Consider the following 27,743-nt stretch of genomic DNA (forward strand, 5'->3'; position numbering starts at 1 on the left):
CTTCATGAATTAGTGTGCTTTGTATATTTTAATGGGGTTCTTCTTAAACATTTTATGTAGTTTTATTACATTAGCCTTGAGAAGCATGGAAGAATTGCTATCAACTAGAACAGAGATGAAAAAAAAATCCCTTCTTTATTATAAAAATTATGCATAATAAAATGTGGAAAATAGACAAATCACCAACTGTTAAAAGATACAGTCCAATTTACATTTTTAATTCAGTAAGTCTATTTAAAGTACATGGTACACTTGAAAAGTAAAAAGTTGAACAATTAGTTGTTTCAAAACTCCTGACTGCTGAGCACCGACTTTTCCAAAGGGCCCAGTATTCTGAAATTCTGGTTTAATGAATGATTTAATTGAAGGATGAATTTACTTTGCAGATAGCTTCTTTGGTGCGATACAGTTGGCCAAAACAAAAACATTTTCTCTTTCTAGGTAGTCCAGTTGGAGAGGAGGAGCTGGAGAAAGCTGAGAAGAGTTGCAGACCCGTGTAAGGCAGCATGAAGGGCTGTAGGAGCACTCCCTGCAGCTTTAGTGAGGCTTAGCTGGGATTAGGCAAAATGAACTCTGAGCTCTTTAAGCAGCAGCAAAATATCTCATTGTTAACTCACCGTGTGGCCCGAATTTTTACAGAGATTTGCACCAAGCAGGCAAGAGCAACGTAGAAAAAACTGCTTACATTTCAGCAACTCTTTATCCAAAGTTGTTTTAAGGCATAAACAACACCTTGGCATAATTGGCAATTAAGCCCTAAAGTCTGTAGCTATTCACACAGCGTTTTCCAAGAATCAGCTGAAACTTCCTCTCTGATGATGTTCAATGTGTCTCATTTTTGGTATGAAACACTTAGAAAATTGCATCCAGTAGTGCTTTGAATATGTGAAGGGAGCCTGTAATAAAGGCAGGGACAAACTGATGGAATAGGACAAGGGGGGATGGTTTGAAACTGAAGGAGGGTGGATTTAGGTTAGAGAGAAAAAAGCAGGTTTTTTTACAGTGAAGGTACTGAAACACTGGAACAGAACAGTTGTGGATACATCCCTGGAAACATTCCAGGCCAGGCTGGATGGGGCTCTGAGTAACCTGCCCTGGGTGTCCTTGCCATGGCAGGAGGGGAGCCCTTTAAAAGGTCCATTCCAACCCAAACTACTCTGATTCTGTGACACTTTTGATTCTACTTCAAGAATAGGAAGGATTTTGGGAGGAGTGGGGTTTTCTCCAATTTCCCTTACAGTTACTTTTCCTGATTGGAACTTTCTCACCCTTCGAGCCCCTAATGCTGCACAAGGAAACCCAGGAGCCTTCACAGCACCTACCTGTTCTCCAAAATTCCCCAAAGATGTGCAGTGTTAAGATCCTTGCTGCAGCAATGCCCATTTTATTGGTTGTAATATGCAGGGGAAAGCTGAAAGAACTGCAAGTGCAGCATTTGTTAGCATTTTTAGCGCTTGGGAAGAGAAAGAAGAGCTTCTTTAACCAGAATATTGTTCGGAAGAATAGCACAGGAGCTTTAATCAGTTGGAAATCTCTGTCTCACTCAAGAGGTTTTGATTACACTGACGTCATCTCTCAGTTCAGCTGGGGCTGAGTGGCTGTGTTGCAGGCCAGGTATCTGTATTTTTGTGGGCTTTATTTTTATCCTTGCACCTGCAGCTCAGCTACTTCATCTGTCAAGTGACACCATCTTACAAAGGGACCCTTCTCCATAAAGTGACACCTTATGCAAAAAATCACTGAATATAAGAATGTGCAGGTCCACAGTGTTAAAAAGGGGTTTAACTCAGTGTCAGTGCCTTTGCAGCGCTTGTGTACAGGTGCCAACTGGCTCTCATGTCTTCCCTATAAAGTTAGTAAAGCTTAATATAAATTCAGATATGTATATAAATCATATCATAAAATACCTTATTCTGATATCAGCTCAAACCCCAGAGGAGTGAGAATCTCAAAACCTCTTTCTAAATAACATCTAGACCTCAGGCGTGGACAAACTGTCTTGGCAGTTATAGGGAGATAAACAGGGATTTCTGAGAAGTTTTGAGATCTGCTTTTAGTTCACACACTGTAAAAATACCTTTTTTGTGTCTTTGTTTGAGGAAAGTGAACCACGTAGCAGGTAAAGTACTAAATATATGCAGTTCAGGTTTCAAAGACTAACAGATTAATAATAAATATTTGATAATATTTTGTATTTTAGTATCACTTCAGGCTCCAGCTACAAATATTGACTTTACAAATATGTATTTATCCTCCAATTGTGAATTTGATTAAACTCAGTGCATCAAAACTCACTTATTTCAAGTATTTTGAGTTACTCTCTCTTTTATACCTGTGACCTGTGATGATAAAACTGAAAGCTCCTTGCATTTTTAGGCATAGATATATAAAAATTCAGAAAATTATTTCCAAAACGTGAGGGGAGCCTATATTGCAGTTTAATCATTTTACTGGAACAAAATTGCAGTACAAGCACCAGTTTCACATGGTCTTTCTCTACTTCAAGGTAAAATTTTGTAAAATGAATAATACTGGAAGTTAACATTAGGTGTCAGTATTTTACATATTATTTAGCAAAAGAATATCAAGGGAAAGAGCTTCTGTGGAAAAAAAAATATTACAGTCTGCTTTTTCAAATGCTTTAAGTTATCACAGTTAGAGTAATATCAAGAATAATTATGTGTGAAATAATTAATTGTATATACCCCGAATGCTTCTTGCTAGTTACATCTCTGATTTAAAATTCAATACCAAGTACCACTGCTTTCTAATTGTGATAACATTTCCTTCTTGGATTGTCTGAAGAAATTACATTTTTCAAATTGAACTGCAGGACATGAGCCTCTGTAGATGACAGAAAATTGATACCCAGGTAGAGTGAGAACAAAATGAAGGCAAATGTGAGTATGCAGATCCCTGGTTGTGTGTGATCTTTCCCAGCACAACAAAATTTAAAAATGCACAGAACCCTTAAGCTCACTGCAACTGTTGAAAATATGATGAAAAAATACCATAGGATCCATCTGTTCATTTTTCACCCTGTTTTGCCACAGGACCACCAGAGACAAGGCAAAGCCTTCCTTCACAAGCAGCAAAGGATGCCTTTGTCTTCCAAAAGAACAGCATACTCTGAGTGAAGGAAAAGGCATGACAGCAATTCTTTCATCTGAGCTTGTGGCATTACTGAGAATGGAAGGATGTGGCTCTTTTGAAGAGTTTAAACCCCAAAATGTCCCTGTCTGACATCAACAGAACCCACCTCGATTTCATTTTACCAGCAAAGTAGTATAGATTGGCAGATTGAGCAAGCAAGATGCAGGAAAGGATGGAAGATACTAAAACAAAGTAATTAACTTTTTAACCTGTGTTAGATATTCCCAAACAGAACTGGGTACAGGTGGGAATTCCCTGTGAAATTCCAGCTCCTGGGGTAGGGATGGGCTTTGGTTGGGTTCACAAAGGTGAAAATGGACATTTTGGGCTCAATCCACAGAGGGGCCTGACAGGATGTGTCGACATCAAAGCAGCCACATCAATATTTAATTTTAGTACCTTTCCCTGAGTCACAGGATCATTGAGGTTATAAAAGACCTCCAAGATCAGTGAGTCCAACCACTCACCCAGCACTGCCATGTTCACTGTTCTGATGAAGACATGGCTGAGGTAGGTGTGTTATTTCCTCTACTCACCTATAAAACTCTTCAGACCTACCCAGAGACCCCCCAAAAACCTCTACAGGTTCCCATCCGAACCTCTGGGCACTCAAGCTGGTACAAATATATTTCTGAAAAGCTGCTCACTTTCTGAGACCAGCTGAGAGACAGTTTTGCATCGTAAGCTTAAACTTTTGTCAATATTTGTGAAATATATTTAGACAGCTTATTCAGAAATGAGTAAGTTATAGATCAGTAATTCATACTTTTTATATCCCAAGTTTTTATTACCTAAACTTACTCTTCTAAGCATCGTTTTATGTTTCTAGTTAAATATAAGTGAGAATTGATTGGGGTATTTCTCAATGGAATTCTATCTTTATTTCATCATAATTGCTTCATATTTGAATAATGACAGATGAACTACTTCATTCAATTGCAGTTTTAAGGCTTTGAAGTCACAATAGCAGCAAAGGATTTAAATCCTGAAACCATTATTATGGCAGAGAAGACATCAGGGAAAAGGAAAACTTATGGTAGTGTAATTTTCTAGGCAGAAATTTCTTCTGCGGTTGCACTTTTTTTCTTTTTATTATTTTTTCTCTGGACATTTTATTAATGTTAAAAGAACCCTGGAAGAAGAGATTGGAAATGCTGAATGAGAGTCCTTCTGTAAGTAAACTTCTGTAGTTATTTGGCTTTGGAGCTAGCTACAAACCTTTTAAAATTCTGGGCAGCTGCAATACTGTATTTCACCAATAAAGAGTTCATTAGATCTTTTTTCTCTCTGACATTTTACATCTAGTCCTGAGTACATGTTAATACTCCAAGGTATGAATTTCAAAGTTCCCTTTATCTTTGTGTACAGTTTTAAGCAATTAATCAAATGATAAAATATAGCTTTAAAATTAGAAACGAACTGTGAATTTAAAGTGTATGTTCAAAAAGTTGCTACGTTATAATTTGGGGGGGGATGGGGGTGGGATGGGACCTCATCAACTGCATTTAATTCTGATGTTCATCTTTTTTTAATTTTTTTTTTTACCTTTACATTTTATTGAAGTATTTTGAAACAATCTTCAAATTGTTAAAACACGACCGAGTGGTCTATCCAGGATGGCTCCTTCTCCTTGGAGGCTACTTCAAAGCAGCAGAGACACAGAAAAAATCATTATTCAATATGTTCAAAATGATTCCCACGTGGGGGAAGATTTATCCAGGCTTCTGAAATGAGCGTGGGGGCAAACAGCACCGAGAGCCCTTCATCTGAAATAAAAGTGAGTGGCATTTGTGTCGTCCCTGTACAAGGCATGAATATGAAGTGTAGTGGGGTGGCGGTGGCCACAAAAATTTTGGCAGCGTGGGCCAAATCCAACCTCTTGAGTTCAACTTTGCAACTTTGCTACTCCTGGTGCCTCAGTTTTGAAAGCCTGGGGTGGCTGTTCCAAAGGCAATTGGGAGAGGAAATGTGCAAAGTTCCCATTGATACCTGAGCACAAGGCGGTAAGAACTGGGAGTTTCTAAATGCCATTAATGGATCTCAGCAGAAACTTGCTTGTAATTTTTTTTTTGCCTGTATTTTCTGTTTTATTCACTGGGATGTGTTAAGCATACAACAAGCTGTTTCTTAATGAGTCTGTTATTTTAATTTTCACCTGGGAGGTGAAAGGCGATATTCAGAAATATCCATTCTTCAGACAAGACACGGAAGCAGTTTTAACATCTGAGCTGAAAGTCTGTGCAAAATGCTCAGATGTTGTTTCCTGTGATATCTAACGTAAACCATTGTGGCCAGGAGGCAACAGATGCTGCCAGTTCTTCCCTTCTTATGTGGAAAACACCTCACAGCTGGGTAACTTGTGAATCTGTGGGCCTTCTTTTTAAGGATGCTCCTGGACTTTTCTGTAGTGCTCCTACTCAAAGAGAAAAAAACCGTGAAGGTCTCAGAGGAATTGTGAGTGAAAGACGATATTCACCTGCTTCTGAGTTCTCTTAACTGACCCTGAAAGTGTGGGTCTTTTTCTTATTTTTAAACAGATGTGAAAATCCCACTTATTACAGAATCATGGAATCATTTATGTTGGAAAAAATTTGAGGTCATTGAGTCCAACCTTAGACCTGATGCTGCCAAGTCCACCACTAAACTATTTCCCTGATTTTGTTTGACTTCTAGTTTCAATATAGTACAGATTAATTTAATGAATTTATAAACCTCATTAAAGCGTCCAAGTTTCATTTGATTTTGAAAGAAGTTGGATTAGAAAAGTCAAGTTTCTTCTCCATTAATACAGCAGTGACAAGTACACTGAATTTTGAGAAGTTACCCTCAACTTTTCAAGTTTAACTACTCAGTGAAAGATTCTGCATTGTTCTGTATCAGATATGGATGAAGGATAAAGCTATGTGTTAATTTTTGGAATATCCTAAATTCTGTGGAAGATGGTGTATCATACGACTGCTTGGTTTTCATTAGTATTCTTATTTTATTCAGACTTTCTCTCTTTAACTGGATATTAAAGCTGAAGTGATAAAATACCAGAAGAAGTATGAATCACCAAAGTTCTCTGTTGGAGTCTGTTCTCCTGACATTTTCTGAATGAATATTGAAATGCTTCTCAACAAAAGTTCTTGAAATTGCTCCATCAGTAATCAGACCCAGACTTGACTTGAAAAAAATCCTTTTTATATTTAGTTATGGAAAGCATGCTCTTAGTTACAATGATGATCATTAAAACAAATGTCTTGGAAGGCTACTACTTTCAATTCAAAGTCTCTTCAAAAGCATATGAAAAACCTGATGATATATATATAACATGTCCATCCTGAAAAAAATATTAGAAAAAACATACCAAATTGATGCATATGATATACATGTACATCTATGTATATGCATATGTGTGCTCCTCTCCAGAGAATTAGAGGGTTGGTTCTGTCTTTAATTTTTTTTCCACATTTATGGGAAGTGTAAGAAGTGGTTTAATTTGATGAAATCAAACATTCGATGAAAACAAAGGCGGTAGCTCTGAAATAAGACATCAGCTTTGCTGGCTGTAGATCCTTTGAACTTGGATGACATTGTCTCTGAGGACAAGATGTTTGATGAATTTTAGACTTTAAAGCCTTTGGTAGGGAAAAATTAGTCCAGAATCTGTTCCTGTAGGATGGGGGGAAAAAAAAATCATTCTTCAAAAGACCAGGAAAAAAATGATGTCATTTTCTATTTCCCTTAAGTACCTTTTCTTCAGATGCTTATATTGGAGAAGGCTCAACAGCCATGAATTTAGGGACTTATGCTCCAAGTGATCAGGGCATTTATGTCTTCTCTTCACAGAATATTGAGGAGAAAAAAAAAACCAACCCTCTTAGAATTTAAGGTATAAAGGGCTTTGTGGGTAAGATGGTCTTACAAAACATCGCTGACTAATTTTAATCTATTAATTTAATATAATGAACATAATGATTTGTGTAAAATTACTTACCCCTGTTATATGCCAAATCTGTCAGGAACAGCTGCTTTGCATTCAATATATCATAATGACACATACTGTGGAGTTATAATATTTAAATTTCTTTTCATTAAGGCCCTGTTTAGATTTGCAAGCTTATGCACAAGGGGAGAGGGGCTGGTGCCTCCATCGACTGTCGCTGTTAAAGGTTATCAAAAAGAACTCTTGGCTCTGTGAAGAATGAATAATGAGTGCAAGTTGGTTTCACAGACCCTGTTACAAGGGAAGAATAAACCAGGATTAAAAAGCCCTCATGGAGAGTATTTTCCCAGCAGGCCTAATGTTTAATATGTTTGGGTTTTTTTTGCTCAGAAGAATTAGGAGGGTCACAGTAACTGGAGCTTGAAATAAAGGTGAATTGATAACACAGGTGGGAGGTGGACTGAAGGGTTTGTAATTATTAAGCCTTTATAAAAACCCAGAGCCTGCAGCAGAGACTCCTTCTCTCACTCTTTCCTACATCCTAATACTCCTAAAATTATTACCTACCTCTAAATACCACTTTCTTTGGAGCTGCTGATGATACACTTCCTCCTGTCACAGGGCTTGCCTGGACTTATGGAAATAATGGATCTGGATGAGCACTTCTCACAGCTCAGAAGGTCCAATTCTGGCTGAGAAGAAATCAGCACTGCAATAATTTTGCTAAACACCCCCGCACACACATCGTGCAAGAGTGGAGATTGGTAAAACATGGCTCCAGGCTCCTTCTGCTGCAGCCTGAAGGTGAATTTTCCATTAATGCTACAGAGGTAACTGCAGCATTAGGACATGACAGCGCTGTGTACCTACTTTAGCAGAGTCTCTATTAATCTGGGCAAGTTAATAAATAAGGAGGGGCCCCAAAAAAGCACAATTACAGTCATGGACCAGAGCAGAGAGGACCGTGTGGCCTTGAGGAACAAGGGAAAAGGAAGCCTCTGACTTCAGAGACCACAGAGTATAGAATTAAAAGGAACTGAAAAACTGGAACAAGCTCAAGAGCTATAGAATGAGGGCTATCAGCTTTCTATTTTTGCCTGCTGGGAGCAAGCTGAAATTTGTTGTATTTCTACGGATATGTTGAAGTGCCCTGAGTAAGGACATCCTTATTTTCTGTAGGTGGCTGCTGTGACTAAGCCTTCCAAGAAGTGCAAAACAGAACAAGGAGCCAAACAGATCTAATACGCAGGACTGGTGGCTATGAGTTGTACTGAAGGTGCCCTTCTTAATTTCTTTTTTTTTTTTTTTTTTTTTTTTTCCTCCCTCAGATCTGGATACCCCCATTCACCAATAACCTGATTTCCTGACATCTCCCAGATCCTGTGAGAATGCAGCAACTGCAGAAGGAGGGAGCTGAGGAAAAGGGCAATGGGGTAGAGCCATGCTCACAAACCCGAAGTATCTGTGCATTATGTGAGCAAATAAAACCACAGGAAGGGATTGGAACTGACGTACAGAATTATTAATTCAGCTAACTGCTTCAAGTCTTTGATAAACTGATTTATTTGATGTTTCCCAGTCCATTTCCAAGCAGCCACCGTCTCCCCTGAAAGCTTCTGGACACAAGAGAGGACATTCATCTGTCTGCAGAGGAGTTTGACATCGTGCAACTTGCATTTGTTGCTCTCTTCTTTTTCCTGGCACCAGTGCCCGGGCAGTTGATGCACCCTGGGGGTGCAGCAAGGGAGGGAGCAGGGGGAGAGCAGAGCTGCCACTCAGGTAAAGCCTCTGTTAGGAAGAGACAAGAAAAGACTTCAGCAATTCTTATTTCCACTGGATTGATGGGGGCATGTGTTTTTGTTTTTTGTTTTTTTTTTTTTTTTTGTGAATAGCTTGTTTGTTTGCTTGCTTATGTTTCTGTCTTTATTTGTGAATGAGGGCTTTGAGTACTGTAGAATGAGGCTGATATTTGTTGGATTATACTTTTTTTTTTTGTTTAGAGATGGGGCAGCTGAGAGGTGTTTTAAAAAAAAAAACTTTTATTCTATTTTCAGTTCTTATGTGAAAGATGAGACCATACAGATGTTATAATTCACACCATCACAATTAGAAACTATTTCTTAATTACAATACATTTTAAATGTTTCTTGGCCTATCAGCTTTTGCCACACAGTACTGTTAATGCCTTAAAGCTAATTATCTAAAATTACCTTTCATGGTTCTACTACAATGGATCTTCATAGTTCTATTCTCTAAAAATATCAAGCCTTATTTGCAAAACCATCCTTTGAAACTTCTTTCTAGTTTCGTGGGATTTTAAAGGATTTGGGACTTTTCCACTTGAAACTATTCACCAAGTAGCTGAAACTCTTTTAAGACAGAGGTAGAAACAACACTGGCTGGAGCACCACTTTTGTACTGAGGACTGACATATTCCTTCTAGACTCCTTCTTCACCATGAAAACATTGTTTTTGTAGCTCTGACTTGATCATGGGCTCATAGATCAAGATATTGTCTCCCAGAGTGCCAACTCTTTTCTGTTAAGGGTTCCTTATTGTGTGATGTAAAACCACCTCTTTGGAGTTTGGTATTGTATACTTTTAGCACTCCAGAAATACATTTACACTGCATTTCAAGCTTGCATGTAACTAAATCCTGTCAAGGAAAGTCTTTACATAATGCATCAACATATGCTGGGGTTTTGTCTCTTTTTTAGTACAGTATGGCTATACAATGGATTGGAGTGGCTTTTCTAAGTATTAAATATAGCCCTAGGCAAGGCTGGCTTTTAAAATAAATGGCAAGATCTCTGAAAACACCTGGGAAAGAGGGAGAAAAAGACTAATTTGGATTTTATAGAACTTTCTTACCCAGTAGTTTTCGTTAACTTTAGTGTCCTATTTTATTCCTTTAACAATGTCAATATAGCAGTAACTAAGCTTGAAAAAATAATTAAACCAAAAATATTATGTTATTTTCTTAGCTCTGAATATTCCTAAATCCAAACCTCATTTTAAGGCAAAAGGAAGTTTATTAGGAAGTAAATGTTCACAGAGTTCTATCCTAAAACTTCTCTGCTGCTTTCTGCACTGCAATCCATTGTCAAAACTTCAGTGGCTCAGCTATTAAGTGATTTAAATGCAAGATCATTTTTCTTCTGAAATGTGAATGTTCTGGGTTTTAGACCTCAGTCACAGCACATATGTTCTTCCATGGAGCAACATGAAAGTGCTGGAGAATCTTCTGAAGATCTACTCCCTACACCTGTGACCATTTTGTTAAAAAAACATCTCTTTGCACTTTGAAGACCGTGGTAAGTGAAATGGATTGTTCAGGGGAAAAAGTCAGCTCAAGGTAAAAGGCTTTGGAAGATGGTGCCAGATGTTATAATGCAAATTGTGGTTGAGAGAGTTTTGTAAATCCAGCCATTTCTGTGTATTTTCCAGCCATTCTGTGTATTGCATTGGCATTTGCATTCAGGTTCCATACATAGAGCATTTATAGCCCAGCAGGTGATTTTGGAGGCTGCAGCTCACTGGGGCTGTGAGCTGTTGGAGCTGTTGCATGGCCACAGGCCGCCTTCTTGACATATCAGAATGTGCTTCAGAAACCTCTTTTTCTTTTTGCCTGGGGTTAAATATTCAAGGCCCTTGTAGCAAAAAAAAAAAAAAAAAAAAAAAAAAAAAAAAAAAAAAAAAAAAAAGAAAAAAGCTGCTGAATGGGCATCAGCATTCTGAGCAAATGATTGCTATGAGCAAGGGGGGGGGGGGGGGGGGGGGGGGTGGGGGGGGGGGGGGGGGGGGTGGGGGTGGGGGGGGTGGGGGGGGGGGGGGGGGGGGGGGGGGGGGTGGGGGGTGGGTGGGGGGGGGGGGGAATCACTATTTTACTGTCCAAGGCCAGGTTGAATGAGGCTTGGAGCAATCTGGTTTGTGGAAGGTGTTACTGCCCATGGCAAAAGGTTGGAACTGCATGATCTTTAAGGGTCCCTCCAACCCAAGCCATTCCATGATTCCATGATCATGACATAATCTTCCAGTCTCCTAGGTTTTTCCCAGTGAATTGTAAGTTTTGGTGCTTTAACCATTTTTATTAATAAAAAAAAGATATTTTTCTTCTGCTATGAGCATTGGGTACTCGATTGTCCTTTCAGGCCTGTGCCTGTGTGCTGTCAGGTTTGTATTGTCTGTTATGGCTTGATTTAACCACTGAATTAGTTTTAGCTACTGGGTGTCTGCTCCACAAGCCAGACACCAGGCTGCCTGCCAGTCATCACAACAGGAGTGAAGGCTGAACTAGGCAAAAACAAGAAAAAAAAGTCAAGTTTTCTTTCTCCCTCAGGAGGCTGCTGGTCCAGAATAAGTCCTGGGAGTAGCTCTTTATGCACCTGAGGAAGCTCATGATACCTCTCGAATTTATTATAACAGAAGTTGATAACATTTGCTGGGAATTCAGCACCTTCAGTCAACAGGGATTTTTCAAAACTCCCTTTTTAGCTTTAATTCTCCGAGGTATGAGATGAGGCAATCTGGATGTTCACCAGCTTGGTGACACATCTCATGGGCAATGACGCCAATCAGCCCCTAAAACCAGGGACAGAAATCAGCACCTCAGAAAGGATGAGAGGATGCTCCATCTTTAAACTTGCACAGCAAACACAAGGGCCAAGCTATTGCACAGCAAATCTGCTGCAGGTAGTGTCTATGCAGCTTCTGTTTCCTGCTTAGTTTTACTTAGATTAAATGAGCGCTTGGATTTTGTTAAACTGGCTTTTTTTTTCTTTTTTTTTTTTTTTTTTTTTTTCTTCTTCACATCTGAAGTATTTTCAGCCTTTCAGAGATCACACAGGAAGCTTGTGCTGCATAAGTTTGAGCTGTATGCAAAGCTGCCATCCTTTTATAGAATTTTGTCACTGCTGACATACTGTCAATGGATGTGAAGGAGCTCAGACGCAGTCTGCAACTCGAGTGAAATTGTAGGTGAGCAGTGAAGATGTTTTTGTGAAAAATGTCATGTCCCCAGTAATCCAGGGTTTGGACCAGGTAACACAGGAAACTTCTGCTGTAGCATTTTACAGGTTTGATGGTGGCTTTTTATTTTTTTTTTCATATTTTAGTAGTTAAGTTCTGTTGTCCACACTGTTCACAATATTCTTGTGGTTGTAAAAATATTTCCAATGATTTTATTTTGAAATTTTCATTCCAATTATTTTATTTGAGGAAAATCTTGAGATCCACACAGCTACAATAAATTTTTCAATTTAATTATCTCATATGACATATCAGTTGGCATATATACTGCTTTTAAAAGAGTCTTTTTAGAAGAGTTTTAGTGTTGCTGCAGGCCCTGAAGAGGTAGAAATGGTTAGTTTACAGAAAATTGCTGTATTCCTCTCTCTCCTCAAATCTGGGAGAAACCATTCATCACAATTCATAGGCATCATTCACCATTTTTATTTCAACAGTCCAAATTTAAAAGGCCTACAAAGAAATGATAGTTTGGAGCAGTAAAGAGCAGCTCCCTCTCCTGCTCATCCCTCTGTGCTGCCTCTCATCACACATAGGAAGATTTGGAAACAAGGAGACTTGCTTCTGAATTTGTGTAATTTTTGGCATAACTGGATCCTTGGCCATGAAATTAATCTTGTAGAAGCTACTAAAAATGAACAATAGTAGTAAAATGGTCACTCTGTAGCCTAAGAGCTCTGCCCTTCCTTCATCAGGCTGTGTCCCCCTGTTTTATTGCTGGACTTTGAGGTTTCTTGAGTCCTTGAAGGTCTTGCTCCACCACTGCTTCAGTAGGGGCATGATGGACCAAAGCTCCTCTCTACAGGAACCTTCTGGCATCTTTTTATTCCTGCTGCAATGGGAAATGACCTGCCTGCAAATCAGTCGTTTGCTTGCAGCCTTGTAAAACGTCACAATCCCCTTGAAGGTCTTCCCAAGCCCCAGCCCTGGCGTGGCCCCCACCCCTCATTTCCTATCTCCATTAGGATGGTTTTGCTCTCTCCATTTTGTCTCTCTTTCCCTCTGTTACAGTTGTGGGTTGTTCTGCGGGATCCTCCTTTAGGGCACCCAGTGACTTTGTGTTGGACCTCAGTAGAGATGGGACAGAGCTTCTTGAGGAGCTCCTCCTCTCAACAGAGCTCATTTTACCTCACTGTCAGGTAAAACCCTAAATATCAGGACAGAAAGAATCTTCTCAGGTCTTGTGGCAGGTGTTTGGTGGCTTTTTTTTTTTTTTTTTTTTTTTCTTGTGGGAGACAACCAGAAAAGATCCCCTTTTTCTGCCAAAGCCTTACTAGAGAGCTCTTCAGCATTGTGATTGTCCCCACAGCACCAGAGCCCTGCCCTGCACGGGAATCCCCACTGCTCCAGTTTGTAAGCTAACCTAGAAACCCAGAAAAATATGGTTGTTCTTTGCTGAAACAAACAAAAAAGCCACGTGGCATGCTGATGAAGGCATTTAGAGGAAGGGGCTTTTCCGAGCCCCAAAGGCACAGAGCTGGGCCTGGATCTGGTGGTTCTCTGGGTTGTCCCTGCCTGGGAGGGACCATTGGGGTGCGGGATGCTGCAGGAAGTGACGCAGGGCAGCAGCTGTGTGTGCCCCTGCTTCTCCAAGCGCTGCTTCGTGGAGGAGACTTAAAGCAGAAAATAAAATAAAAATAAAACCAGAAGTGTTTGCCTGTCTGACCTCTACCAGGCAATAGCACAGATCACTACAGGTGGGTTTTTTTGTTTTTTTTTTTTTTCAGTAGCGAACTCTCTGATTGTCCAGAACTTGCTGCTGTATCAACCTAAATAACAGTGCAGTGAGTCTACTGCTTACTAAAGCTATATTTCAAAATAGCAAAGCAGATTTGTTGCAAGCTGTTTATTTGAGTACTCAAAGGGTTTCATTGAAGGTAAGAAAAGGGAAGTTGTCTTAAGGCTTAGAATTGTAATTCCTTTCAGCATTTCCTTTTAAACTTCATCTTTACCTTCTGCAAAAGCTAACTTTCCCTGTTTGCTGCAATTTTCACAAAGAAGCTGCTTTCATACCTTAAAATCTGGGTTTTTCCCCAATCCAGAAGAATTTTACACTAACCTCTAGATGTAAACCGCTCACTGGTGAGATGGTTCACTTCTGCTCTTGCAGGAAGTGGTTTTATTTTACTTTTTTCCTTGCCTTCTTTCGCTCTATATGAGCTGTGGGACTAACTCAAGCAGTGTCTCTAGACATGTGACCTTGATCTTTTCCGTTCTTTTGAAATAGCTAAAACTGTTTCTCGTTGATGGCGGCTTGAGATGAGATGACAACGTCCCTGAGGCTGCAGGTAAGGAGCCTCTGATCCACCTCAGTGCACTTTGGGACCCTGTTGCTGAAAATGTTTTAAAATAATCATAGCTACGAGCACTTTGTGGGCATTCAAGTCAGGTTGCTTTAATTGCATGGTTATTTCTATAAACCTTTGTGAATTTGAAAGCAATGAGAAAAGCATGGAGGACACAGGTGTGAAATGATTTTTTAAATGAGTGCTCAGAATTTAGCAAACCTGTTGTATTCTATGCAAGAGGCAACTTTACCTGACCTTGTTTAGTACCCCAAACCACTAATCCCCTCTCATATCCCCACTGGAACTAACCAGCTCTCCCCAAAATGTAGAAAAGTTTGTGGCACTGGCTGGGAAATGAGATTAGATCACTTTTCCCAGCATTTGCCCTTCCTGAGTGCCGTTTAGCACTGATTAATTAACTCTGTCCGCTCTGGTGACCATGAGTGATGTGATTAGTAGCGATGGACACTGTGAAGTCAGTGTTAGGGGTAGGTATCCAGTTGTTTTGGTATTTCTAGAGTGTGAAAATGGTGATAGAGGGATTTCTTGCCCTGCTCAATATCAAGAGTTTGATACCAACCTGTTACTTGTCAGTTGTACTGATAGGAAAAGAACATGGGGCATAAAGGACATTTCACATAAAATATCCTGGGTTTATCTATGGGCAGTGGATGGTTATGCTCGTGGAGCTGTTCAGTGGAGGTGTCAGGGCTGTGTGATTTCTGCATGGGCTGTTCAAACCCTGACTGATTCATCCTCTGCTTCAGAGCTGGCCAGAAAAAAGGTTGTATGTCCTGAGCCCTCACCTCAGAGTTTCCCTCAGCAAAAAAACCTTTGCATTGCTGAAAGCAAACAACTTTCTGGCCTAAGAGCTTTGCAAAGAAATAGTAATTCAAGAACGTGCTCAACTAACACAATAAAGCTCTTTGATAATGGGCCATATAAAGGAGAGCCAGAATTAGCAAGGCTTGTTTAATGCTGAAGATTTTTTCCCAGTAACATGCAGTTTGCTGCAAAGTCTGTGACTTGTGCTCCTGTTTGTATCTTACTGCCTTCTCATAACAGGCAACTTGGATTTCTTTTGGAATTATGGGTCAGAGTTGAAAGATGTCACACGTGGCTGGGAGCTCATTTTGGAATCCTGCATACTAATTGGAGACAGATTTTTTGTGTAATGTTGTAAGATCACATTTCATATTTTCTGTACTTTGTGGAGAAAAAAAAAAGCTGTCCTGCCTTCATACACAAATCAGCACAGACAGGAAATTGTATAAAAAGAACATGTTCCCTTCCTGGGCTGTGTTTGTCGTGATTTTTATGTTTCTGCTGCAGAGTCTTAGAGTAATTTAAAATGCATTTTCCAAAGAGCTGTGAGGTTTGGTGAAGTACTTTGAATTCTCAGAGTTTTATGTCTTTATTTTCTCCCTTTCTCTTCAACTTACCCCTTTGTGTCCAAAGCAAATTCATTTTAGAGCAGCATGTCTTGTTCAGTTTACCTCTCCATCCAATTACATCTGTGATGTACATTTGTTCATTTTCTTTTCCAAATAGAGTGAACAGCAGAAGCACTCTGTATTTTAAAGCTCCTGCTATACACCACTATTGAATTTAAAAAAGTGATTGCTTTTTTTGACAGCATTTGTTGTAGGAACTTCTTTTTGCTTTGACACAAAGATATCCTGGTTTGGAAGAGATGCTCCATCTTCTTCCAACCAAGCTTGAGTGCATGACACTCTTGGTAGTCTCTATCACCACGGGGCTGCATCCTGGTCTTGGGCATGTCCCCTCTACCTGGACTGAAACAGGAAACAGAAACTAAAATGGTGACCGAGGTGTCATTTGAATTTTTCTCCTGGTGTTTGGGTGGTAAAACTCCACAACCTCCAATGTGGCTCTGGTTTGGATGCCTCTGCCTGTTTCTGATCCCAGAAATTCTGACTCCTTTGGAGTGATGAGCTTCAGGACAGGGTTTAAAAAGCAGCATACCATGCAGTGGGATGGATTTCCCTTTGTGATCTCCAGTGAGAATGTTTTTGGCAGTGCTGCACAAAGGTTCAGCTTGGGTCTCTGTTCCTAGACTTTGAGCCAAGGTAACTGCTGCATTATGGCATGATGAATCACATCCAGGATTCTGGGTTACAGGCAGAGACTTATGGATTTTTTTGATGCTCATATGTGTAATTCTGATACTTGCTTATTTTTCTTGATTTTTTTTTTTTTTTTTTTTTTTTTTTTTTGTTTTTTTTTTTTTGTTTTTTTTTTTTTGTTTTTTTTTTTTTTTTTTTTTTGTTAGATAGATACCCCTGTGCTGTGTCAGATCAATCAGTGTGAGTTGTTAACCATTTAATGAGCTGTTAAAATGCATGTGGCTAAAAACCAAGGGATGTTTTTTGTTGTTGAGGGAGTCTGTCAGTACTTAGGTTTGTTCCTAACTTTTAACCTGAAACATGGTTATTGTACAGACAGAACATGTGCTAATCCTCTATTGGATCAGCCGTTTGGGCTCATCTCTTTTAAAAACAAATAAGGCATCACTTGATCTCCAGCCAAAGTCTCAGCATTCCACTTACCTCCTAAGAGTTCCATATGGATGGATGAAGCCTGCTTCTAGGTGCCACAAAGGCAGAAAGTGATGCTGATGGATACTGTTAAATGTAGATGATAACCCTGATTTCATTCTTTGGTAGTGTCAGTCTTGAAGAAAGCAGATTGGATACAATTTTGGCCCAGATTTTCCATGATAATTCAAGTGCCATTCGGAGCAGTGCAGCAGATTTCCCCAGCTGGTGACACAATCTGCACAAAGCTGTCCCTTTCCCATCCTGTGGTGGCTCCCAACAGCTTTTGTCACCATCAGATTGACGTCGTGACCTCTGAGGGTCAGGGTATGGAATGCCTTGCTGTCTTCTGCACTTGGGAACCTGGGCTAGGTGAGAGGTTTTGCTGCAGGTTTTACCTGCTCTGAAACCTTCCCTTGAGGTGGGTCTGCTCCAACCAGTGATCTCAGTGAATCTGAATTTCACTCTCTTAGCAGCCCCTGAAGGACAGAGATGGTTCTTCCCTTGCTGGGCTGCATGTTCACATTGTGCCTTCATGCACTCAGCATGCCTCTGTCAGCCTTCCCTGCTTTGAGAAATACTATAAAAGGTTGTTTTGGAGACTCACTACAAAACAAGCACTGCTAGCTCCTCATTTACACTGGGACTTCCTCAGTGCAGAGCTATTTTTTACTTCAAGAGTGAGACTTCTTGTCACAGTCTGCATCATCTTTGTCACAACTCGAAGCTCCCTGGGTTGCAAACTTCCAGGCTGGCTGAGACAGGAGCAAAAGGAAAGCACTTGGATGTTCATTAAGAAGATTAGGACATAATTTTCTGGGCACAGATGTTTAGATGTTGCAAACTGACAGTGGACAAATCCGCCCATGCAAGAGGTGTCAGTGGAAGCAGCCAGGCCATGCTGAGAAGATTTTCAGGGCATTATTGGTTCATATAAAGTAATCTGAATGTTGACATCTGGCACATGTAAATAATCCTGTTTGCAGAAACTAGGAAACAAATTCATATATGCTTAAAATTTTTTCCTCTTCCTCTTAATTTGTCAATATTTTCACTCAGCTTACTTATGAGAAAGAACGTTTTGAGAATTAAGTAGTAAAGGTAACAGAGGTTCAATAGATATTTGTATTCTCCAAATTATCTGCTAAGCTACTGTGTGTACATGCAAGTTGCAATAAGCCAGGCAGTGCTCAGATATTTACTGAAGCATTTCTTCAATAAATTAACTGAGTGTGATGCTGCTGTGGTTGGTGGTAGGTTGTTTAAGATCCGTGTAACTCTTCCTGCCATTTGAGATTGGCAGATATTAAACCATTCACTTGCAGTTAAACTGGGTATTGTGGATTTCTACTGTGGTTTTCATTAATATTTCTTCCAAACCTTGTGCCTGATACACCAAGCAGGCACAGTCCTTGAACAGATGAACTTAAAGGGACTTGTGATTCCTTCTGCAAAACTTCCATCAGTTTTTAGCACACCTGCAGTCTGATAAGAGGGAGGGGAAAACAGAAGAGAACGTGGCTCAGAGCTGGAGACGTGCGTCGAATACGTGCTTGTTCTTTGTTTTGGATTTCATCTTCTGCCACACCCTGAGCAAAACCACTGCTGTACTTGGTGCTGAATCCGGTACCAGTTACCAGAATGCTCTTGGGCGGAACACAGCTGGTAACACCTGAACTTGTTTGTTTGCTACTCAGGATGTTACAAATTTTTCTTCCTTTCAGGGTGAGGAAGGAAATGACAGAGATATTTTGTGAAAGCAGTTGAAGCTCTGGAGTGCTGTCTGAGAGAGTTCTGCCACTTCCCTGGCTGGTGGGTGCTGCCTGCTGGTGTCAGGAGCTCTCAGCTTTCTGGTGTCTGTGCTGCAGCTGGGGCTGAGCCAAACCCACACACACATCATGGGAGGGCCTGATGGCCACACCATGGACACCACAGCAAACACCAAGAAGCCTCCCTGGCCTCTCTCAAAACTGCATTTCTAGCAAATAATTTTGCTATGAATTAATCAGTATTTTGCACCTGGGAGGGTGTCACATCAGACTCTCCATCTCTCAGAGCTCTGGCACATGCTGCCATTTGTGTGAGCAGTGCTGAGGTTTGATCCAGAGAGATTAACATTTCCATTATCAGCAGAACATTGCATTCTTGGTTAATTTATTAGAAAAACAACCACCCAACAAAGTATAGTGATGAGTAATCAAATTCTTGTGATGATTTTAGATTAACCCATTTAGCATTAATCCACCCCCCATTAATCCATCTGCTCTTGGGGTGCCAAAGAAAGCAGAAACAACCCAAGAGAAAGCAGGTCAGTTCCTCCTCTTTCATTAATCCTAAACTCTGGAAAAGGCAAGGAGTGCCCCAACATTTAGCAGAAGCTTAGAGGAAGTGATGTCTTCAATCCATTCTTGAATTTCCTTTGGACAGTCCAGCACTAGCTCCTGCTTGAGTAGCATGCAGTCACAGACACCTGAGACACTCAGAATTGTTGCAATTTGAATTTGAAAACTTCCTTTTTAGCTTTAATTTTCTTCTGAAGTTTGGGTCTTTTGTAAGACCTTTTTTAGAGTGGGAATAGCTGAAAAGAGGGAATCTATTAAGATGTGGAAAAATTTGTATGGAATAAAAGAGGAAAGAAGTTAAATGAAGATATTTCTTATCACAGTTGTACCCTGCACCAGGATTCAGGTATTTCGGAACAATGTTGAGGTGCAGTCAGAGGACATTTTAATCAGGTGCATAGGACTGCATAGGAGGTTCGTTTGGGCTGAGTGCAGCTATTTCATCTAAAAAGGGATTTGAGGATGCTACCTCATAAACCCAGTGGAAAATGTAACAGTCATTAAGTATTTTTGCCCTGCACAGTGCTGGGGCAGATGAATGGCAGTGACTGTTTCACTATGAGTGTTGGTGCTCGCAGGCAGCTCTGGCTCTGCTCTGTTCCTGGTGCCACTGGTGTTGATTTTGGCTGTGTGCAGCACATCTGTGCTGGGACACAGGTGGCTGTGGCCTCCTGGCCTGCAGAAAATGTGTACAGGGTTTCCTGGAATCACCCTGAACCACTTTAATGAGATAAAGTTTTCTGGTCCCTGGCTAAAGAATTTCATTGAGCCTGTGCTCAAACTACTTGTGCCGTCAAAGCAATCATGCCAGGGGAACTGGAAACAGATGATCTTTAAGGTCCTTTGCTACCCAAACATTATATGAGTCTATGAAATTGGATTTTTTGGCAGCACAGCACCCGTGGTATTCTCCCTGTGCAGACATCTCAGCTGCACATGTGATCTGAGATGTTATCAGCCAGAAGAGCCTTTGTCTCCTCTTGGTGGGGCAGAAACTCCTGCTGCCTTGTGCTCTGTGGCAGCGGTGGCTGCTGCAGAAGGCAAGCTGGGGGGCCCCATGAAATGCAGAAGAGGGGCTTGCTTAAAGCAAACCACAAAGAATTTCCCCTTCTGGTTCCTGCCACAGCTTAGAAGTTTTCTCCTGAAACTGTAGGTGCCGTCTCTGCTGCATTTTCCAGCAGCCTCTCTTGGAAGTGCAGCACCAGGAGCTCTGCGCAGGAAAGTGGGCATGGAGTGTGGGAGCAGATTAAAAGTGTCTGGAGGATTTTTTTTCCTCCCTCAGATGGGAAGTGGGAGCAGTGAGAAGAAGTGAGGGAACAGCTGCAGGATCACAGCAGAAAAACTGCTGCAGATATGGCTGGTGGGAGATGGAGAGAGGGTGGGAGGGGCTGTTTCATGTGCACAGCACGGGAAGTCAAACATCACCGGGGGAGTGGGAGGGAGGACATCTCTCTGTCCCAGTAAAGGACAAGCCTCCTCTTTGTAGAATTATTGTGGCACCCAGGGTCAGAAAAAAAAAAAAAAAAAAAAAAAAAAGACTCATTGTAACATTTAAATAAAAAGAGAAATAAGTTTATCATAAGTTCACTTTATTCTTTAATTTATTTTTAAAGTCTGAGAAGATTTAAAGCCTTTGGTATTCAATAATCTCAGTATCTCAGTTTGACAGATGTCTTCTGTGGGATGATGGGTATATGGAGCTGCAAAAAGGACTAAGACATACCAAATCTGCATTGACTAAGCTGAGGAGCTCTGAGATACTCTAAGAGGTTAAAACTACTGTTGCTATTTCACCGAAGGCTTTACAGAAAGCAAGAAGGCATTTATTTTTTCTGGTGAAGGGGTGGTGCTGCTGCAGGAACTGAGGACTGGAGGGCAAAGTGAGGCATGACTTACAACTGCTCCACGTGCCCAACAGATTTAGAGGTAGAGTGGGATAAAACTTGTGTGTGGTTTCAGTGATGAATGTGAAATGTTTCCTCCTAGTGAATCATCCAGTGGGGCTGTGGGGAGGGCACAAAGGGGCTGCCACACCCTACCCAGGCAGGCCTTGTGACAGTCCTGTCCCTGGGAAATTAAGCCCAAAATTTCTGGTGGCAAAGCTCTGAAATTTGGAGCTCACGGGAGGTTTGTTTCTTTGGCTACTTGCAGCAAGCTTTCAGGTTTTAAAAAATTTTTTCTAATACATCAGTTTGTCTTGTGGTACAAACTCTTCTACTTCTCCAGAGAGTTTGGGCTGTTCCAAAAATTGCCATCACCACATGTCTCGTTCAGGTAAGCACGGAAAGCTTGGATGAATATCCAAATCTCTGTGAGGAGAAGTTCTGCAGAATTGAGCTGGAAGTATTTCAAGCAGCCTTACTTTGAAATTTCTGTCACTTCTGCTTCTGCTTGTATCTGTAAATACTGCAAGAATAACCTTTCCCATAGTATCTCATCACTTCAGATCCCTGGCAACATTAAAAGTAACAACACTTCTCTGAACATTTAGGCTATAGGAACAGATTTCTTTCAAGCACCGGGGAAAATTTGTGATTCTTATTTGATCTTCCTAGAGAAAACATTGAATTTTTTTTTTTTTTTTTTTTAATTCTGAAATCGACAGCTTTAACTAAAAAGTTACCATGAAACAAGCATCAGGTGCAGGTGTGAAATGAGTTGACTCGTCAGTCTTGAGGTGTTTGGAAAGCCATGGCTCTACTCTGTACTTACCTGCAGTAAATAAACCTTTAGAAAAAAGGAAAGAGGTAGAAGGAAACTTTCTTCTCCTAATGAGTAGGACAGGTCAGGAATAACCAAGCATTCTCCTCTAGCACTTATTAGGTCATATTTAGTGTTAAACCAATTAAATGCACGAATTATGAATCTTTACTAAATTTTATGCTGCTGTAAATTCCTTAATGCCACTGGTCTAATGTCCAAACCATCCTAGTCCTGCTGTTTGGGGTAAAGGGGGCATTAGAAGTGCAGTGTTAAATGATATTCACAGGTGGGTTTTTAATACTGTGTCTGTATAACCAATATTCTCCATCAGAAGGATTGTAGTCTGGCTTCACAGCACAGAAAATAGAGGCAGGTGTCGTGGATCAGAAGCAATCCAGAAAGAAATGAAAGGTGCTGCCAGCAGGAAGACCTAGAAGTAGCATTTTTTTTTTTCCCCCAGGCATGTTCTTTTACATATTCAACTGAATTTCTACTATGGACAACTGTTCCCAGAACATATGCAGGCCAAACTGTACACAAAGGATACAGGATACTTTTAGCTTCAGGTTCCACTGGAAGCTGAGATATTGAATTGACATGGGAATGGTGAAAATAGACTCCATTATGCTATCCCATATGATATATTGGGACAGAAGAACTTTTGAAACAACTGCTGCCTTTTCTGATACCTTCCCATGTAACATAATTAGGGAACTAAGTGATGCAGGAGGAGACATGACCATGTGAAAGTCACTTGATGACCTTCTTTTACCCTATTACATGTGGTTTTGTTGTTTTCAATAACACCCCAATGATATTTTGAAGCAAGATTTATTCGTGGAGGTAAGACCTGCAGAAAGCAGGTCATGGAGCATTACAGGATTAGAGTTGCTGGATATGGAGCCATAAAATATGGATGTGAAGAGTCTGGCACTGTATCCACAAAACTTTGGAATAGCAACTCTCCCGTTCTCCTCTCTTTCTAATTCTCAGAACATTTCCAACCAGACAGGAAAGCAATTCCAGAGGAAGCAGGTCTCTGCCCTATAGAGAGCAAGCAGATTTTCCCTGTTTTCCTTTGTCATCTGTGCTGCTCTTTTCCAGGGTTTATCTATGTATAGAAGGGAACAGACTCTGAGGTTGTCATCTTCTGTGAAATTCCAGAACAACACAAGGGAGGACTTTAGGCTCCTTTTAAATCCTCATTGATAACCATTGCCAGTCCAGAGAGCACATAAATTTTCTCTCTTCATATTTCTCTTCATCCTATCCTGGAGACAAATCAAGCAAAAATTGTAAAGATAAATAATGCTTCCACTGAATATTTGGACAAGATATTTTGCTGCCACTTGCTAGAAAGTAGGACTTGATATAAGCCTTTTGTTATTTTATTTATCCCTTTAAGTTTTTTTTTATTATTATTATTTTGTAGTGTGCTGTTACTTGTTGAAAAAAAAACAGAAAAAGGCTGCAGTCAATCTTCGTATCAATAAACCTCTTGTAGTTTAGCCCATGTGTCAATGGACAGGAAATCCCTGAAGCACCAATTGTACCAGTCTGTGAGGTATCTGTGAGGTATTGTGAGGGGCAGACTGTGCACGTGTGGGTCTGTGACCTGCTTTAAGTAGAGAATGACATATCCCTAATACATGTGGAAAACCCTCAGGAATGAGAAATGAAGTACCACACCCCAATGCTTTAATTCTTAGGAACTGAGTCATCATAAAAAAAAAAAAAAAAAAAGTTGTTAGACCCAAATCTTTACCTCTGTACAATGGCACAAGCCTGTCCCTCTTGTTACAAAGTGCATTTTCTTGGCTGGTCCCAAAGGGCAATGAGTGCTCTGTCTCTCCTCCTCAATGTTGCTTTTGCTCGGCTGTGATTCCATCAGCCTCAGTTGGTTCACGGGAAACTCAAAATCAGAGTCAGGCCTTTAAGACCTGCCTGGAGCCACCTTTTCTGTATTGCACAAGCCAGACAGAAATTATGAGAAATTATGTTATGTGAAAACACATTTTGTTGCTAGTGGATATTAGGTTGGTACATGAATTTCTGTGGTGAGAATTATATAGTTGCTAACCAGGTGTTGTAAAATACAGCCCTCTCTTAAAATTAGAGAATAAATCAAAGGGGTTGAAGTTGTCCTCATATCAAGGATCAGGTTAAAATCTCACAGATAACAGGTTTTTCAGGCTAAAGACTTGTTTAGTGCTTTACTCTTGTATTGAGTTACTACCTAAAAGGTCTGCTAAGTGATAGGACAAGAGGAAATGGCTTCAAGTTGTGCTAGGGAGTTTATATTGGGTTTTAGGGAAAATTCCTTCACTGAAAGGGTGATCAAGCATTGGAACAGGCTGCCTAGGAAAGTGGTGGAATCACAGTCCCCAGAAGTGTTCAAAAAACATGTAGATGTGATGCTTAGGGACATGGTTTAGTGATGGACCTGTCAACAGATGATGCTAGAGGTATTTTCCAAGCTCTGTTATTCTCTGATTCTATGATTTAGTTCAAGCTGTGCTGAGAAATTTGCCTTTAGGTGCATCCTTCATGGGGACTGAATGACATACCTCAGAGCATAAAAAATTGTGAATAATGGTTTGGGCAGCTTGTTGCCACACAGGGTAACAGAGAAATTCTGGACAGTGAGATATGGCTCCAAACAAAGCATAAAAGATTATTTGTTCTTCTCTTTGACCTCAGCAGAGAGATGGGTAACTGTTCATATAAATTGGAGTGGGTAATTTCTGCTTTTATTTGCAGAAAATCCACAAGTGCTGGACCAGAAAAGAGTAATTACAAAGGCAGCTTTTAGAGATCCTTGCTCTGTGTGTTGTCTGTTCTGAGACACTACCAGAAGTCTAATATAGCTGCAACAGGTCAAAAAACTTTGAGGTTTTGATAATTAATGCTGATGAACATGTTTTTTGTAGGACATAGGGTGCACCAACTTAGAGATGAGGTTGCAGTTTTGGGTGATGAGGGAAACTGAGCTGCTGAGTTTAGGACATTTAGCATTTTACAGCAGGCTGAACCTGGCACTAAATTCTGGTTTATTGTCTATCTGACATAAACAGACAAAAGTGGGGTAAAGAACCAGGCAGTGGTGATGTTGTGTCATTCCTGATCTCTTCCTTTGATTAAAGGTAGGAAATTAATCCTGCTTCCTAAGTACCTGATACATTTTTTGCAAATGAAAAGGCATAGAAGGTTCTACCCGCTTTGTATTTTCAGTCCTATGGATTTCTCTGTTTTCCAGTACTCAGATAAACTGGCTTCAGGACACTCCTGGGCACCAGCCCAGGACACTGCATCCCTCAGCAGCCTGTTTGTGTCCCTGCCCTGGGCACAGGGGCGTGATGTGTCAGCTCTGAGAACAGCACGGTGGGGATGGCTGAAATAAAAGACACAGCAAAGTGCAGATAGAATACTTTAACCACAACAAACTATGGGGCAATTTACTGGTTAGCCTCTCTCTTTATATCTAGGGTTTTTTGTGCTTTTTCTTTTTTTTTTTTTTTTTTCCATTTGTGCACCTTTCTTTTCCATCACTGTGCGTGCTTAAGCCGAGCTGTGCCTCGGCAGAGGTATTGGTGTAGCACAGGCCAAGGGCAAAACCTGACAGCAGCAATATTTACATAGGTGTGTTGATTTTGGTCATAAACACTTTCACAGACGCAGCGACACATTCTCCTTAACAGGAGTGCTCCAACTCACCACGTGTCTGCCATTGTCTTGGTTTTTTTGGGGTGGTTTTTTTCAGTTGTTCACTGCAATTTCTGCTTCCATTTTTATGGTTTTGCAGGCTCACAGGTCTGGTGTGATGGTGAAGCGAGTGCTGATTTTTATCTTTCTGTGATGTTGTTGCACTAGGTTTGGCGGATGCTCTTCAAGTTCTGTGAGTTCTTGAGCAAAATAGTTAAATTAGTCAACGCAACTAGATTCAATCGGATTTTGCAGTGTTTGCACTCTGCCATGGCGAGAACTTTCATGTTCATTGTTCTTCTGACTTGACAGTGGTGCAGGTCTCAAGGAGAAAATGTGGGAGAAATAAAAAGCTTATTTAGAAATACTGAAAAGTATGTTATTTTAAAGTCATTATCCTGAATAAAAATTTGAGAAGTTATATTAATTAAGCTTTTTTTTTTTAATTCTTTTTTTTAATGTTACAACTGTTTAATCATAGAAACCCACAATGATGTGTGTTGGAAAGGAATTTAAAGCCCATCTCATTCCAACCCCTACCATGGGCAGGGACACCTTCCACTGTCCCAGGGTGCTCCAAGCCCTGTCCAACCTGGCCTTGGACATTTCCAGGGATGGGGCAGCCACAGCTGCTCTGGTACAAGATGCTGATGAATTATCATTTGCATTCTGTCTTCTACTGTATGTAGCTGTAGGAAATGTAGACATAGCTGAAGCCAAAATTTGGAAACATTGCTATCTTCCTGTTTCTTGAAGAATAAATTCTGTGCTTTGTAGAAAATCTATGTACTGACTTTACCAGTACTCCACCAAAACTCAAGAAATGAGTTCTTGACTAATACCAATCTGTCCACTCATTATAAGGTCATTTTTTGGACAACACAGCATGTGTAAAATGGATTACAATAATGATAAATGCAATATGAAATTCATTCCAGGTCCATGACGTCCTGTATGAGGGCAATACTTACAGACTGTCATTCTGAGACAGAAATCGTAGCTCAACTATGAAAGATGTAAGAATGGTAGGGATAAGAGCAATTCACTATCTTCATTTGTCAACAAACAAGATAAATTTTTGCATTTTTGATAGAAACTCTAAATATCAACAGAAGGGTTTTCTTTTCTTTTGTTTCCTTTGTCATCTTCTTTCTCTTTTCAAAAGGATAAAAAAATTTTTTTTCATCAAACAAAAATAATTGACATATTTTCACTGCTACCAAAACATCATGGTCTGTGGAAGCTCCATTTTAAATGAAACATTACAGAAAATCTTCTGGTGAATAGTTTTGGCAATTCCCAGCAAAAAAGATGATTTTGTTCTTTCAGCTCAGTGGTGTTTCTTGCCCCATAAGTGATTCATCCACTGTTCAGAAATTAAATTTCTCCTTCCTCATACCTACTGTAACCTCTTTTCCCCCTCTATGAATCAGTTTTCACTTCCTGCATCATCTATCCATTCTCATGTCAAGGATTTTTCTGGCCCCTGACCATTCCTCACCCTTTTCCAACCTGTCCCTTCTGTTCCACCATGCCCCAAAGCAGAAATTTCCAAGAGGAATTTTGATTGCTTCCCTAGTTTCCCTTCTCTTACATTAATGTCTCAAAGTTGTCCTGCCTCTTTACTCCAAGAACACTCTAAACAACAGGAGGAGGAGGGGAAATTCTGTCTTGGTTTTATGCCTTTCCCTAGCAAATCAACCATAGGAGCTTTCAAACCCAAAATTTATATCCAGATGCTGTTTGCCAAAAGGCAAATTAGCTAATTATATGGACATGGAGTGCCACACAAGCAGTTGCACGGGGCTTGGCAGCTCTGCCTTCCAAAGGAAGCAAAACAAATTCCCCTGCAAAACCAGCCCAAACTTGGCCCTGATGCTTCTAATAACAATTTGGAAGCACCAACTCATAAATGCAGAAGATAGGATCTTTTTTATGTTTTCTGACGATATTTTATCTGTTTCCTGATGGTCTTCCCTCTGTTATTTTTTTTTTTAAGTTAGAACAAAATAAGCAAACAAACAAACATACAGGCAGGGCAGAA

At 40.3% G+C, this 27,743-nt stretch overlaps 1 protein-coding gene across 1 annotated transcript in view; it reads left to right on the forward strand.

Moving 5' to 3' along the window:
• The first annotated feature begins 14,302 nt into the window (after positions 1 to 14,302).
• Positions 14,303 to 27,743, forward strand: part of ARHGAP15 (Rho GTPase activating protein 15) — a 323,630-nt gene continuing 310,189 nt past the window's right edge. Inside the window, 1 exon segment of the mRNA XM_066323175.1 lies at positions 14,303 to 14,394. Within this exon segment, the coding sequence (XP_066179272.1) occupies positions 14,371 to 14,394 (24 nt within the window). The 5' untranslated portion in view covers positions 14,303 to 14,370.

This window comes from Sylvia atricapilla, chromosome 7 (genome assembly GCF_009819655.1).
Source record: "Sylvia atricapilla isolate bSylAtr1 chromosome 7, bSylAtr1.pri, whole genome shotgun sequence".
In the NCBI taxonomy this organism is placed as follows: domain Eukaryota; kingdom Metazoa; phylum Chordata; class Aves; order Passeriformes; family Sylviidae; genus Sylvia; species Sylvia atricapilla.